Genomic DNA, 15,871 nt, shown 5'->3' on the forward strand with positions numbered 1-15,871 from the left:
AATATATGAAGGTTCCACAACTGTCTTTAAAATATGCTAGTGGAAAAGCAGTCAGCTCTTGAACATCCAGTGTAACAGGATGAGACAGAGGTAGTCTATATAGACCAATATAAAGGCATGAAGGAGATAATAGAAATATAAAATAATGGACATAAGAGTAGAGTATTATCTTGAATGAAATTAAGGAACATAGAGAGTTAAAGACAAATTAAGCCCATTTTTGCTACACCAAATCCCATCTAATTCTTTACAGGACAAGCAAGAGTTGTCTGCAGTTTTCACAACCATGAACACCTCCCCTTGCTGCTTCGGCTCCACCTCACAATCAGTTTTCCCCCATTCTTCATTCCTCAGATCCTCAGTGGTGCATTTGGATGACAGACCTAAAAATACCCTCACAGCAACTTGTGGTTCAGCCCATCTGTTTGCCCTGTGTGCTCACTCCACTGGAGAGATATTTATAAAGCTCTTTTCAATTCACTCCTCAAAGCTTACCTGCTCAGGAAGTTTGTCCACCTAAAATGCGCTTTTGGCCTTACCCACACAAGGAAGCAACTGGGTGATACAATGGACTATGCATTTATAGTTACTGATATGTAAATACATCCGAAATGCTCAATGAAGATAAAGAGTATGTACGCTTCCTAACTTCAGACATCTACTTTAAATTAGTCTACAAAAGCTTCCTGAATAGCCAGTGCAAAGGAACAAGGCAAGCAAGGGTCCTCCAGAAAGACACCTTAACACAGGTACTCTGAATAGTAAACGAGGGATGCATCTCTTCTGCACCATGTGTGGAGATGGCAAAGCTTATCTGAACTCTGTAATAATGGCTCCAGGATTCAGCACGGCAGCTACAGGTATGAAGTAGCTGGGCTTCGCTCAAAGTAGACCAGCTTAATATGTTCAGTTTGATATGTGTTAGTGCTATGAGAAGGTTAATCAGAAAAGAAAATGAAAATCTAATCTTTAAGCAAATAACCAAAACAAACTGGAAAGGAATTTCAAGACAAACAAACAAAAACCACCACTGATCAGTCTAGTGTCATAAGTGATGACATCTATAGCATCAGATTTATTCTATATTCATATAGAAACAGAATAAATTAAGAAGATATACAAATGAAGTGTCAATAGATGACTTTTAAAACTTTACTCTGGATTACGAGGATGCCATTTCCTTTATGAACAATAAATTAAGCCCAGTGCATATCCCAAGCATAAGGGCCATTACTCACAGTGTTTATAATCACAGTCAGAATCTATCAACATCAAAACAAGCTCAATAACTACAGGAGAATAGAGTGCTGGAAAAGAAATATGGTACACAATAACCAAATTTTTCTTTTCAACTGAGTAAAAACATATTTAACCTTACCTGGAACCCAATTTAAGTACCGAAAAGAAGTACCACCAACCCATTGCCACCCAGTGTTGAAATTCAAACTGTTAAGACCAAACCAGAGAGCTGAACTCAGTGTGCCAGTCAAACCTAAGTAACAGAGACAGAGAGAGAGATACTGGAAGTCCACAGCAAGAGTAATCACCATCTCAAAACATGTCACCTTAATGGGTCACTTTTGTCTCAGAATTTTCATGGTTTTAGGTCTGTAGAATTTTATTACAACAGAAAACAAAATTACTCTTCTACATGCTCCTTGTAAACAAATAATCACAAACATGAAACGATTTTTTCCATAATTATAGAATATTAAATTGCTAAATTTGCACAAAAGGTCACAAAACCAAAAATTAGTTTTCTAAAATGAAACAGGTATAGTTTCCCAGCATGTATTTTCTCTTCCATAAAATTAACAATTGTTAGTCTCAAATTCCAAAAATGCTGCAAAAAACCTGTTCTCATTTTATTAAAATACATTAACATGCAATCATTGCAAACATCATCTTTTTAACAGCACATCTTGTACATTTTTCAGACTGATCTCAGTTTTATAGCCACTGATAAGTCAGGCTTCAAAAACCCAGTTCAAACTTATTGCTCTAGTTCTTAAAAGCACATAGAAATATCATGTTTATGTATGGCCCTGCTGAATTCTTTAACATTATTCATAATCATTATTAACCAGTCTATCTCTGCCTTTCATGTAAGATGTGGAAGCCCAGCTGGATGATTGCTGGTTTTTTTAAATTAAATGTTTTTCTTCATAGTTCACAGAAAATCATTATGCAATATATATTGTTTCTGTTTCTACTGATGACATCATGCCAGGATGTTGCAATTTTTAGTTGTCTTTGACATCATGATTATGGGCAGCACTTGAAGCATGGCAAACCTGAAAGGAGAGGTAGTTAAGTACTGCAAAGGACTGGAGTGTCATACCAGCGCCTGGTTTGGTCTCAACAATTTAATGTGTTATACTGCTTCTGTACAAATAAGGTGTGGTTAAGAAAATCAAGAACTGAGCATGACAGGAAACCCTAGTACTGTCAGGGCAGCTGCATACAGAAAAACTGATCTTCACATACATTTGGCAGCCATATCTATTAGCTTGCAATTCAAACATAGCTACTGTTAGTGCACTCCTATGTTAGTGTGTTTGCTCCCTTGAGCACTAATTCAACAATAATTTCATCACACTCAGATAAAAAAAAAGACTTATGTTTTCAAATCCTTAAATTGAAAACAAAAGTTTAGATAGAACAGACTGTTTATAGCACAAAGTTACATTTGTCATTCCTCCAAATTGGAGAACTATGGATTTGAATGATGGTTTTTTAGATGCATAAGGAATTGGCAGGATGTTTGCATCCAAAGAGTTACTGTCAATGGCTGAACGTCCAAACGGGAAACAGTAACAAGTGGTGTCCATCTAGGGTCTGTATTGAGACCAATATCATTAAATATCCTTGTCAGTCACATAGACAGTGGGATGGGGTGCACCCTGGGCAAGTTTGCAGATGACACTAAGTTGAGAGGTGTGTTTGACTCACTTAAGGAAGGGATGGCAACCAGAGGGTCTCTGACAGGCTTGAGAAGTGAGCACACATGAACTTCAAGTTCAACAAGGCCACATACTGGGTCCTATACCTGGGTCATCGAAATTCACAGTATCAGTATGAACTAAGGAATGAACAGATTGAGAGCAGCCCTGCAGGAAGGACTTGGGGGTTCTGGTGGATGAAAAGCCGAACATGAGCCCACAATGTGCACTCACAGCCATCAAAAGAAGCGTGAGCAGCAGTTTGAGGGAGATCGTCCTGCCCCTCTACTTTGACTTGATAAGACTACACCTGCAGTACTGCATTCAGCTCTGGGATCCCCAGTACAAGAAAGCCATGGAGGGAATCCAGAGGAGGCACGAAAAATCATCAGAGGGCTGGAACATTCCTCCTTTGAACACAAGCCAAGAGGGCTGGGGTTGTTCAGCCTGCAAACAATAAGGCTCTGGGGAGATCTCATCATGGCCTTTCAATATATAAAAATGGCTTATAAAAAAGTTGAGAAAGGACTTTTTACCAGGGCTTGTAGAGACAGGACAAGGGGCAATAGTTTAAAAATGGAAGAGGGTAGATTTAGATTTAGATTGGACTTAATGAAAAAACTTTTTTTAGTTACTATGATAAGGGACTGGAACATGTTTCCCAGGGAAATTGTTGATCCCAGTCACAGAAAGTGTTCAAGATCAGGTTAGAGGGGCCTTTGAGCAGCCTAGTCTAATGCATGATGTTCCATCCCATGGCAGATAGGTTGGCCTAGATGATCTTTAAATGTCCATTTAAACCCAAACCATTCGCTAATCCTCTGACTCTATGAATTGACAGAGATGAACATGGCATGGAATAGTTTATCTTTCAACTGATGTAAAATATTCAAAATATTTTCTAATCTATTTAATAGATTAATTAGTGGGCTATGTCATGTGTATACACAGGCTAGGAAAGTAATAAAGAGACTCATTTTAGAATGTAAATATATTCAAGTAAAAATTCAATTTTTTTTCACCGGACAAGTTTGGAAATTACTTCAAAAAACAATGAAGGAAATTGAAACTAAAAGAGGCAATTTGTGAGCCCTTTTGTTTATTACTTCTTTTTTCTTTCTTTTCATATTTTAGCACATACTGATGATACAGTGACTCTAGTGAGATAGTCCAAAATACTGACCAGTGGACATAACAAAAAGAATGCAAAAAGGATTTAATCTTGGTATCTGCATCTTTGGTTTAAGAACTATTTTGCATTTTTCTGCATTCCAACATTCATTCTTTATTGCTTGCATTACTTAAATGTAGTATTTTTACATTTCTGTAAGTTTATGGCAATATTTAATCGAGATAAAATAAATATTACCTGTTTTATATTCCTAGCTGAATCATTTAGGGTAACAATTTAAATCTACTAATAACCAGAATTGAACAAATATAAATTTTCAAGATGGAACCTGCTATATAATTGTCACTGTTGCAATAATACATTAAAAAAACCAAACAGCTGATGGATAATATTACCCTACCTGTCAGGTATGTTTGTTCATGTAATTCTGTGATGCTTAATAACTCTGCCTTCTGTTGCTGACAGCTTTTTCTTGCCTGGTGCCATTTCAGAGCCGCCTCAGCGTTTATCTGGTACTGGACATTTGTTAAAGGATCTGTGTTCCACAAACCAATACTATTAACTGTAGGGAGAAAAAGAAACACTATAACTGATCATGAAGATGAAATCAGACAAAATATAGAGAAAACTGCATAGTAAAAGTGCACAAAACATAAAGAGAGCTGTAGACAACTAGTTTGAAAGAAATCCTGAGGCTCTCTCAGGTGTCAATAGATCCAGGGCAGAGTTAAACCATGACAGCAGCATTGAGCAGTACATATGGAATTAAACAAGGTCACCATCTCCTGCTATAACAAAGGCACTGCTTAAGGTAAACAATGAGTGGCTAAAGTCATGCTAAAATCGTTGATTTGTCCATGTGAAGAAAAAGACTGAAAACTTCCAGACTGATGCTAGCTAAAGTGCATATCAAGCTGACCACTTGTCTGAGATAACAAACCCCAATTTTTTTACTGATTTGCGGCACTATGTAAAGAGGCTATGGATTTTCTTACTGTGATAGAGGTGATCAGACCAAGCACTGAATTCAAAGCTGACATCATCAGCATCAATCTCACACTTCTCTGCAATTTCTGATTTCTTATGCATGTGTCTGACATACCATGGCTTTCTTCTCTTTGACATAGCCTGACTATAAACTCCTTGAATACCTGAACTTGGCACATTGAGTCCTTACCTAGACTGCTGCAGTCCCCTCCTGGTTCATCTCAACTGAATCTCCACAACCATGCAACAGAAAACAGTGGGATCTTGCTCTGCCAAAAATGGAACCTACAGGAGGCCCCAACACTGAGCTCAATATCGCATAAAGAGAATAATGTTGCATGACAAAAGCAGAACACAGCAGAGGTCACTCTATTTCTGACAACAATGAGAAAAGAACTGAAATTCCTGCAGCCTGCATCAGTTTCTCAAGTTCCAATCTGTGAAAAATTTGAGAGAAAGAGGTCTTTCCCTTTTTTGAACTCAGAAAGTTCAGAAAACTTAAGTGTGCAAATAGAGGGGAAAAGTACAATAAACAAAATTCAAGACAAAGAATGATATATAATAAATGTCAGCAGGCCAGGAAACAGTTCCGTATTTTCCTGTATTAAACCTGATAGTCTATAGGCAATATGAAATACTTTTTTTCAAATTGTCCTTTTAAAAAAAAAAAAAATTGAATGTAATGACATTTCACTAAAAATAGAAACTTTCATCCCATTATCACTATCCACAAATCAACTTCCACCCAAAATATTTTGTGACTATCAAAATTAGAACTTCTTTGCCACACTACGTTCTACAAGACCACAAATCCCTGTCCACAGACTCAAACCTGGGACAAAATGAATATTGCAAAAATAGTAAAATCTGTAATTCAGTAAAGAAAAATGGCTCTGACATGCTAGAAAGGGGTTTATAGATCTTGTACAATTGTTAGAGAGGACGAGGTAAGTAAGTCTTGAGCATTCACCCAACCTTCCACCTCACTCCCCCAGTTTCATAGTTTATAGCTGATTTTCATACGGTGCTCTCCTGTAGAGCTTTCATCTTTCATAAAAATAAAATTTCTTTTCTGAACCTTGGAAATTTTTTTTTAAGACATTTAAGTTTTAAGAGGTCAAATGCCTTTGCAGAGCAGGATTTTGGAAAACCTATATGCTACTGTTTAAAGCTTAGTATCACCAGAAAAAAACAAAAGATGAATCATTTTTATGGAATAATATATTTTAGCATCCAAGTCAAATTAATGTTAAACCACACCTGACCTTAGTATGTAAGTGGAAAATTAATAAAAAGACTGAATTCTACCCCTACACAGATGAATTCAGCATGCATTTCGTCTCTGCATTTTTTGTTTCTGTCCTAGTCAACTGCAAGTTTTATGCATTAGGCTTTCTAAATCCTTCAATAAATACTAGCTCTTGCATCTGTCAGCAAAGAAGCCTGAACAGACTTTTGTCCACTGCAATACAGCTATGGGCACACATCGACTCACTCTCCTGATGGTCTTACCCTGTGCAACCTGTTTTCTTTCACAACACCTACTCTGAAAGGAAACATACAGCTCAAAAAACCATGGTGTAACCAATAAAGAAGCAGCACTTCCTAGGGTACTAAAATTGTTCACAGTAGCAATGCTTCTCAGTTTCTTTCTGTGGGATTTAAGTTTCTACTGTCACTGTATCAGCATCTCTTTCTAAACCACCAAATAGTGGGTCATATTTAGAATTTTGTCACTTCCACTGATCAAATTCCTACACCTCCACTGAGTATAATAACTATTATAAGTATGGTCTTATGCCCTCTTCATTTTAGAGAAAACTTGGCTGGTTTTGCTCACAATGAAAAGCGACTGGTTCAGTTACAGTGATATCTCTGTCAGTCCAAGCCCCAGTATGAGAAGCTGTAATAGTTTGCATCACATTCATATTGGCTCCTTTGCTCCCCCAGACAGTTTAAGAAACAACAAACACTTTAACCTTATTAAATAAAGTTTAACATACACAGACTTAAACATTCTACTTTTAAAGGTGCCATTGAAGTTTATTAGCTTATTACTTGTATCTCACTCATTTGTCTTTCATAGGTATAACCAAAACTTCTGCTACCATGGCCTGTCTCTCATTAAAATATATGACTCAAACTTGAATATTTTACAGCCAGTACTGAAGAATCAGGAAGGAAACATGCAGGAAATCACATAAAGCATCTTTTTTCAAAAACAATCACAGACATCTGAGTAGATTTCCTTGAATTATGCCAAAGAATTAAACAAAATTTTAATGTTGTCTCCTATTTTCTGTACTCAAAGAACATTAGATAGATAGCATTCTTAAATTGATCTTGTGTGTGATTTGTTAGTGGAATTGATATTCCTGACACATTTTTGTTATCTTGAAAGTAACACTGGCATAGGGGAGAAAATTATAATTTTTATTTATCTGAATTACTGACTGCAACATTCATGGAAATCAGGCAAGGACACTAACGCTTCAACATCAAACCACTTAAGATCAACCCAAACTGTCTTCTTCACATCAAATGAAAGATTTATTTTTTCCTTAGGTCTGACTCAGTCGACTTGAGCTTCACAGCAAAAAACAGTAAGAAAGAAGAGAGGGAGAAGTGCTACCCTTTTCAGTACAGAAGAAGCACCTTGCAGACAAAAGGTGTACTATATATTTTACAGAAGCTCAGAGAAACTCCATTGAAATTAAAAAGAATTCAAATACTTGCAGGCATAAATTACTCCAATTTACTTAAAGTATTATCAACATTTATAAATAAAGTTCTGTATATTCATAATACTGCATTTTGAACTCTAACTTTACTCAAATCAGGGAATTTAGAATATAAGTACTTCTAATTGAGTGAAAACAGAGAACTACAATATAGCACACAGATCTGGGAAAAACTGGGTTGTAATAAAAAGTTCATGTAAGCTCCCTCATATCTAGAAGGCAACTCATTCTACAAAGTAATTTTAATTTTCAATGGTGTACATACAGATTCCAGCGTATGATTCACTTTCTTACAGATGTAATTGGTCAATGATTTTATTCTGGGCCCCACATTTGCATACTTAAGTAGTTCCTAAAATGATAGCAGGCTAAATGGAGATGGAAAAATGCACCATTTCAAACTGTATTTTGTACAGTAAAACACATGTTATGGATGTATTTCCAGGCAGATGAATAACAGCTCAGCATAATCATGAACATAAGAGCTTACATTTCATTGGGCAAAATCCATACTTCTTGTCAACATCATAGTCTGAAGTGGTTCCACACCAGAACCAGCCATCTGATCTGCCAGCATCTGTGCAGTCAGCATACCATTTACCACCATACTTAAAAGGGAATACACAAGGTGCTCCATTGTCATTTCCTTTCACTGTGTAGGTATCTAAGGAGACACAACAATTTAAAATTGTATAAATATTAATAAGCATGGGATATATAAGAGTTTATCTTTATGATCCTATTCTAGAATGTTAAGGAAACCTTGCTAGCTTAGTATACAAACTGTACTAGAAATGACACTGATCATTTAACCCTCTGGGTCTAGGCTATTACTCACATCCACAACGAGACAAATTTTTGTTGCTTAAGGAGATCACTGGCCACAACTGACTGAGGCAAGACAAGTACGTTCCCATGCTAAATTTGGCACCCATAACAATCAAAAGTAGAAAATCCACACAGTTAAGCAATTTTGTTTTTAAGTGCAAAAAACTGTTGACTCTTTTGTCGATAACCCACTCAATTGTTCATGGATGATTTTAGACAGGGAAGAACACGTACATATAAACTTTAAAGATACATACCAAGGAGTGACTCCAATATACCATGTCCAAATAAAATTTTAATTTGTATCTTGAGATAATTTTTGTTTCATCAGAAACCTGTCTTGATGAAATTTAGCAAAGTATCTAAAGCAGCTTTCTTTGTGGGCACATATAATGTGCATGCATTGATGGGAGGACATACAGAGGAACAGTACTTGATAAGGACTGCGAGAGAGATAACATACCAAGGTCACTGTCTCACAGAGCTGCTAGAAAACAAGGGAGGAAGGAATAGCAGAACATCATTCCATCTCCCTCCATCTCCTTTCAAATCATTTGCTTTTCTAGTGTTCTTTATTCTGGCTCCAGGCCAAGGACTGGTACTGTAATCAGCCATGGAGTAAACCTCAGAAACTGCATCCATACCTCCCTTTGTAACCATTTCTGTTTATCAAAGAATACTAAATGGGAAGTCAAAAATAATCCCAGATACTTATCATGTATACATGCATATGTGTACTATACATAACTTTTTCAAATTTAACTATATAAAACATCTTATTTCTTTGTCTAACATTTCAGCACTAACTGTGAGACTCCCTTCAAACACCTGGGAAGAGATCTTCAATATACTGAAGCTCAAGAGATCGAGAGTCAACTAATTGCTCACAGCATAATTAATATTTGCTTCCCAAGGAAAAAAAATACAAACAGCAGAATATACACTTCCCCAACACCTTTCTAAGCATGTGCAAATACTAAAAGCTATCAACTGTTGTGTAACAGATATACACCTTTTGAATAACCATAGAATTTTTACTCCTCTCCAAATAAATCTCTACCCTGCATGGTTGATCATTTATCAGGACTTTGACAAATTTGACAAAAAAAGCAAAATTAACTCCTCCAAAACCAAAAAGCACACACTCAAGTATTGCTGATTTCACCAGAAGTAAATCTTATTGATCACTAATGAGAGGAAGGAAATTTTCCTAGACTTATAAATATTTTGTATAGCTACACACAAAAATGAGCTTGAAATACAGAAATTAATTTACAGAACTTTACCTTCATAGCCTCGAGAACACAGATCGTCTGTGGTTCCGTAGACTTTCCACCTACTCCATAAACCAGATCCCTTGTACAGCATAATATTCCTTTCCTGTCTGTTTCCATAGTTGAAAAACAGATCTTCCCCTTGGATTGCAAAGAGAGTCTCATTTCTGCATTCCCATCGCTGAAGTTCACTAGCCTTGTCGCAAGGATACAGGGTGATCGGAACCCAGTCTTTCTTCGAAGGCACTCCCAAGCACAATTTCAATGCTATGCTCATAAGCTGGTGATCTGAGACCCACCTGAATTTTTGTGACTCATTTTCTTGAACACAAGGTGCAGTAGTCACTGAATTAGAACTTTGAGCCAATACACAGCGCTTGTGATCTTCATTATATATTAAGAAGGAGCTAGTATCTGTAAGATAAATAACAACAATGGAATCATTTGGGTTGAAGTAATCTTACCTACTGCCTAACTGGAATACAAATCTGGACACAGCTCTTGAGGTTAAGATCTCATCACCTATTCAGCAAAAGAAGGTGCAGCATTCCTGTGGCCCACACCTGTTACAGTGTCAGTACAATGCAACTAGTTCAAATGCAAGGGCATTTTAATTGTTTTGTGTTAATGAAAGCATGTACATGCAAAAGCGCAGGGCAGCAAAGGAGTGAGATCTAGTGTCTTCTGTAGGTTTAAAGCATAGGTTAAACTGAAGAGAGAAAACACACTTACAGTATTAGTCCAAGCTGTACGCACAAAAGTTACTGAACGAAGAGAGCACACACACTACACTGCAGAGCCTGACACTGAACACTCCCGCAGCACTGGCTTCTTGATCTTGCCTCCCAGGCATGAGGAGATGACAAGCGTCACTAAGTTCTTTAGGCTCCATTTCCTCACAGTGGTGAGCTCTGTTCTCAAAAGCCCTGCTAAAATCCTTAAAGTATTAACTATGGGAAAGGATATGGTTTTCAAGCTTTATACACAAGCTGCTTGCAAAGCATCTTTATTTTTCACTCCAGTCATCAGTGACTTCATTCTTACATCTCTCTATTCTGAATGCAATACCAACAATAGTGGGATTTGCCATCACCAGGTATGCCTTTTCATGATTTATGAAAATGCACAAAGCTTTTTGTAGCTCCCTAGGTTATTTCTCCTTCTTCATAAATAGTGCTTCACAGCATGCGTTTTCACCTATTCAAGGTTTATTTCAAAACTGTAGCCACTTGAAAAATTCTTTGGATGTGTTACACTTGGGCGTGCTATGGAGTGTAACAATTCTGAGCTGGTCTTGTCCAACAGAGAATTTCTCCTCTCTGAGCCCCCTAAAATACATTTCAGCATGTTAACTTAATCATAAAGTCTGATACCAGATCACATAAAGGGACGGGATGCACAAGGTCTAAAAGCTACATTTTAAGTGGACTATGAGCTAGGAAAGAGAAATATTAATTTATGTAACTCTGGGGATTGAACCTAATTAAAACATTATTTATTTTAGTGCATGATTACCAAATTAAACAAATTCTATAATGGAGAAATATTTAAGTGGAAAACAGGTCAACCACCAAAATTTTTCCTCTCTCTTTGCTGAAACTTCAATGTGGAAATGATTATACTTTTCTGCAAAAGAACAACCTGTGTCAGAGAAATAATGTGTCAGAGAAAGAGCTGACGAAGAGTTATCTCAGCCATAGTTCAGCTTCCTCCTCCTGTCCTTTGGCTTCCAACTCACTGGGAAGTAATGTAAAACTGATGAGCACTGGAGACAAAAATTGTTGTCTTTTGCCAATCTGTTTCACTCACAGACAATACAAGGAAATGTACAATTATCACTACTGGTGACAACTTTTTTTTTATTCAGCTTTGCTACTAGCATTTAGCACAATGTTATTGTGAACTGATTTATGCAATGCTTGCAAATCCCATTTTCCTGAAATCATATTTTAAATTTCTGGATAAGGGAGATGTCAGACACTTTCACAGGTGTGCAAAACACTGCCTAATTTTTCAAACTGCTAATATTGTTATTTTTGGCTTACAATAACATTCTTTATTTTATGCTACTTATGGTGTTGAAGAGAGGATGTTTGGTATATGAAAGCCACCCCAAAATCAAAAGCCTGTATTGCTGCACACAAGCATGAAAGGGTGCAGAGTTTTGGTTTCATAAACAAGATCAGAAAGCTGAACAAAGAGCTCTGGCCAGTGGGGATGGAGAGGGGGACAAAATTTTGGCCCTTTGCTATTCTGACTGCACCTTTACAAAGCATTACCAGAGCGTAAATGTAACACACCTGGTTATACAAGGGCCTCAGTGAATATTCCCAGTGCAGGAAAGTGTACGTATGTGAGCAACTAAAAGGCCAACACAGCCAATCACACATTGAAAATGAGTTGACACTAAAACGGGAATACAGAACAAGAGATAGCAGGATACAAGACCAACTGTGTCTAAGCCTGTAGTTGTGGGATCTCCTTTCCCTCAGCATTGCTCCGTCTCATCCATGCCCATGCAGCAAACTTCTGATGGTCCTGCATTGCTCTAGCTTACAGCTTTATTTCTGTGTTTGTTCTGCCTGCTTGGTCATCAAAGGAGATTCCCATGCAACAGTTTCCATGTGAGTAAATAGTACAGAAAAAATAAGTCAGGTATTTGTGCAGCACACTCTATGCCCTACCAAGTCTTCTCTAAACACTTGATACCGTTACTGTCAACATGATGAGTTGTACCTGTAAAATAGACTAAGTAGAATTACACATACAACCATTCACTGTGTTTCACCTGCTGCAGCAAAATTTGTTATAGAGCTCTATAACAGGTGCCATTCTTCACTATAAATGAGCTGCAGATGGCACCACAGTGTGCTCATGAGCACCACAGTGTTGGTACTTTGAACTGATTATACCTGTTTCTAACAGTAATTAATATGCTGAAACTTACTCTTAGAAGGAAGTTCTTTAAAATGCATAAGAACATGACAGGCGTAGAAAACAATTTATTCATCATTATAAGCCATTCAGGGAGATCTAGCATCTTTTTCCTCAAATATGCAGAGTAGACCCCAGCAGAACTTTTCTCAAAGGCTTTCATTTTTCTTCACCCACCACACTGTGACTATTTGTCTATCTCTGGCCCCAGCTTGTATCTTAAGAATTGTGCCAAGTACGATAAAATTTCACCAGCCAATATTGTTTCCACATCAGAGATTTCCAGTATGCCAAACTAGTTTCACACTTTGCAGCATTTGCAAACTATCAGAGATTATGCAGGTTTAAATCGAGAAGTAACTCTTGAAGCTGGTAAAATTCTACCAGTGTTAAACAATAATGGAGAGTACTAGAAGAGCAAAACAAATGCCAGAAGCAAAAGAGGAGACAGCAAGGAAGTTGGACAACTGTCTTCTCTAAGGAGATTTCTGCTTACCAGATGGCCTACAATGATTGCTGCTTGTTACACAAATCAAGAAAGGTTACAAGGCAGTGTTATGAAGTTTTGCTTCAGTAGATCTCAATCTGAAAAGCAGAGGATGCTGACAGGTTTTCAGAATGGACAGATGCAAAATTTTCACTGAAAAATAGCTGTGCGTTGGAAATAATGATAAATCTCAGACAAAGTGGGTGCAAACACCAGGTATCACCAAGCAACACAGCTTTCCCCTGTTTTCAGACCTCTGTCCATGCCAGCACCTCAGCTACCTTAACACCTTTCCACGAAAGCCATCTGCCAAAAGTAGGTCCTCATGCCACATCAGAGACCAGAATACTGGAGGACGGGCAGAGCCTCAGCACCAGACGCTTCTGCAGACCTTGGCAGTGAGGGGATCTCTGAGGAAAAGCTGGGTGATGTTATTAAATCGATCAGGGACTGAACTAAGGCACGGCGGGTGACAGCGTTGTTCGGCACCCACAATGTCATGGGCACCCAAACGGTCTCCCTGCCAGGCAGTTTTGCACCCCGGATACCTCGGGATGCGCGGGAGGATGGGGGTGCAGTTGGGGCAGGCGGCTGAGGAGGATCCCGAGCGGAGGCTACCACCTCCATCGACCACCGCACCGAGGGGGTTAACATGGGCTACACCTGCGCGGACGCTCCCTCCCTATGCCCCCAGGTCAGGTTGGGCTTTGTGCCCTCAGCGACCCCTCATTTTTTGGCACGTCTCATCCCGCACTGTCCCTGCAGACACTTACCCAGTAGCGGGAAAACCCCGGGGAAAAGTCCGACGAGAAGCAGGAGCAGCGAGGGAGCCATCGCGGCGGCTCCGCCCTGGGCGTCCCGCCGGGCAGGTCCTCGGCACTGGTGAAGGGCTGGTGGATCGCGGGAAAGCTCTGGGCTCCAAATGATAAGGAAATATCCTGTCACATGGGACGTTCTGAAATAACAGGAATTCGCTGTTCAAACTTTGCTTTCCTAAGCTGATTTTTTTTTCCCTTAGCGGAGGGAAGAGCCTCCTTCCAGGCACATGCAGGTGATAAAGCGGTAATAGCTGAGGGCTCCTTTTTTGTTGATATCGTTGTCGGGGGGGTGATTGTTGTTTTTTTTCTTTTATCCCCTTTGCAAGTCTGTCAGCGTTGCATATGGGTCAGAGGTTTGTTTGCCAAGGAAATTAGCCAACCTCGCGTCGAGGTAGGAGGACATCCCTCCCTCTCCTTACTTTCTGAGGTGAACCCAAGTCTCAGAGAAAATCCCCGCTCAAATGACCGGGTTGCTCCCCGGAGTGAAGACGGCAGGAGTAGCAGAGACCTACTTTTGGGAGCCCGGGATCTGGGCTGCGCCCCCGTCCCCCCCTCTCCCATCCCTCCTCCTGCAGGCGCTCTCAGGTCTCTCCGCCGGGAGCAGAGCGCGGGGGGGGGGAACTGGGGCGCAGCCGGGTCTGCGTTGCCGAGGAGGAGCCGCGCGTGGCACGAGAGGCTTAAAAAACCCTAAAAGTCATGTTCTGAGCTTCAAAACCAACCGATTTGTTTGTTTGCTTATTTATTTATTCTGCCGGCTCTATCTGCTGTTAACAGGACTTAAATCTGCCTTTGAGGTTTTCCTGGCTTCTTGCTGTTCTACGTAGGAGACCTTCCCTGTCTGCTTTTTTTGTGGAAAGCAGCATGTTATTCCTTAGAGGACATTATCAATATATGGTCTGAAGGGTCCCAAACGCATTGAAAATATCAGTCTTACTGTTGGTTTACACAGAGGCTTTTGTAACATATGGGACTTGAGAATTGTGATAGAGCACACATGAGGCTGAGGGGCTTGTTGCTCTCTACAACTACTTGAAAGGAGGTTGTAGTGGGATGAGGGTCGATCTTTTTGTCCAGGTAACAAGTGATAGGACATGAGAAAATGGCCTTAAGTTGCACCAGGGAATTGGATATTGGGGAATATTTCCTCACTGAAAGGATGGTCAAGCACTGTAACAGACTGCCCAGTGAAGTTTTAAAAAATGTGTAGATGTGGTGTTTAGAGATATGGTTTAATGGTGGGCTTGGCAGTGTGGGACTCAATGATCTTAGATGTGTTTTCCAACCTTAAAGATTCTATGAATTTGCAAAGCATCAAAACTACCATGTGTATGAAGCATATTGTCAGTGGCTCTCCTTGGACATCATCCACTCGGAAATCTCTGGTAAGTATTGAAAATCTGCAAAAGTCTCCTTGCTGGATGTTCTGGGTGGTAAAGTACAACACATTCAGGGAATCACCAATATGAGATTAGTATGGAAAGAGGTGGGGTAGAGTAAAAAGGTACTTTGACACTATTATAAAAGGAGAAGAAGCAATGAAGCTGAAGACCAAACTTATTCGAAGTTGATGAAACTACTACTGTTAACATTGAAAAGGATTCCAGACAGGAACTTCAGCTATGCTGGGCCCTGCTGCACTACGTGAGGGGAGGGAAGAGGAAGTGCTTCATAAGTTCTGTGAACTTCCCATGGAAAGGACAGGAACAGACTGGTCCAGGGACAGGAGGT

The 15,871-nt window shown here is 39.1% G+C and overlaps 1 protein-coding gene across 2 annotated transcripts in view; it reads right to left on the reverse strand.

Moving 5' to 3' along the window:
• LOC139674095 (macrophage mannose receptor 1-like) overlaps window positions 1–15,871 on the reverse strand; it is a 63,554-nt gene that overhangs the window by 39,676 nt on the left and 8,007 nt on the right. The window contains exons 2-6 of one of the 2 annotated variants that reach the window (XM_071560243.1): window positions 14,099–14,280; window positions 9,917–10,318; window positions 8,293–8,466; window positions 4,475–4,636; window positions 1,379–1,492 (exon numbers count right to left, since the gene is read on the reverse strand). In XM_071560243.1, the coding sequence (XP_071416344.1) occupies window positions 1,379–1,492; window positions 4,475–4,636; window positions 8,293–8,466; window positions 9,917–10,318; window positions 14,099–14,159 (913 nt within the window). In that variant the 5' untranslated portion in view covers window positions 14,160–14,280. Of the gene's footprint in view, window positions 1–1,378; window positions 1,493–4,474; window positions 4,637–8,292; window positions 8,467–9,916; window positions 10,319–14,098; window positions 14,281–15,871 lie in introns of those variants that run through there. The other variant, XM_071560244.1, reaches the window with a different exon arrangement.

The sequence above is a fragment of the Pithys albifrons genome, chromosome 7 (assembly GCF_047495875.1).
Source record: "Pithys albifrons albifrons isolate INPA30051 chromosome 7, PitAlb_v1, whole genome shotgun sequence".
Taxonomy (NCBI): Eukaryota; Metazoa; Chordata; class Aves; order Passeriformes; family Thamnophilidae; genus Pithys; species Pithys albifrons.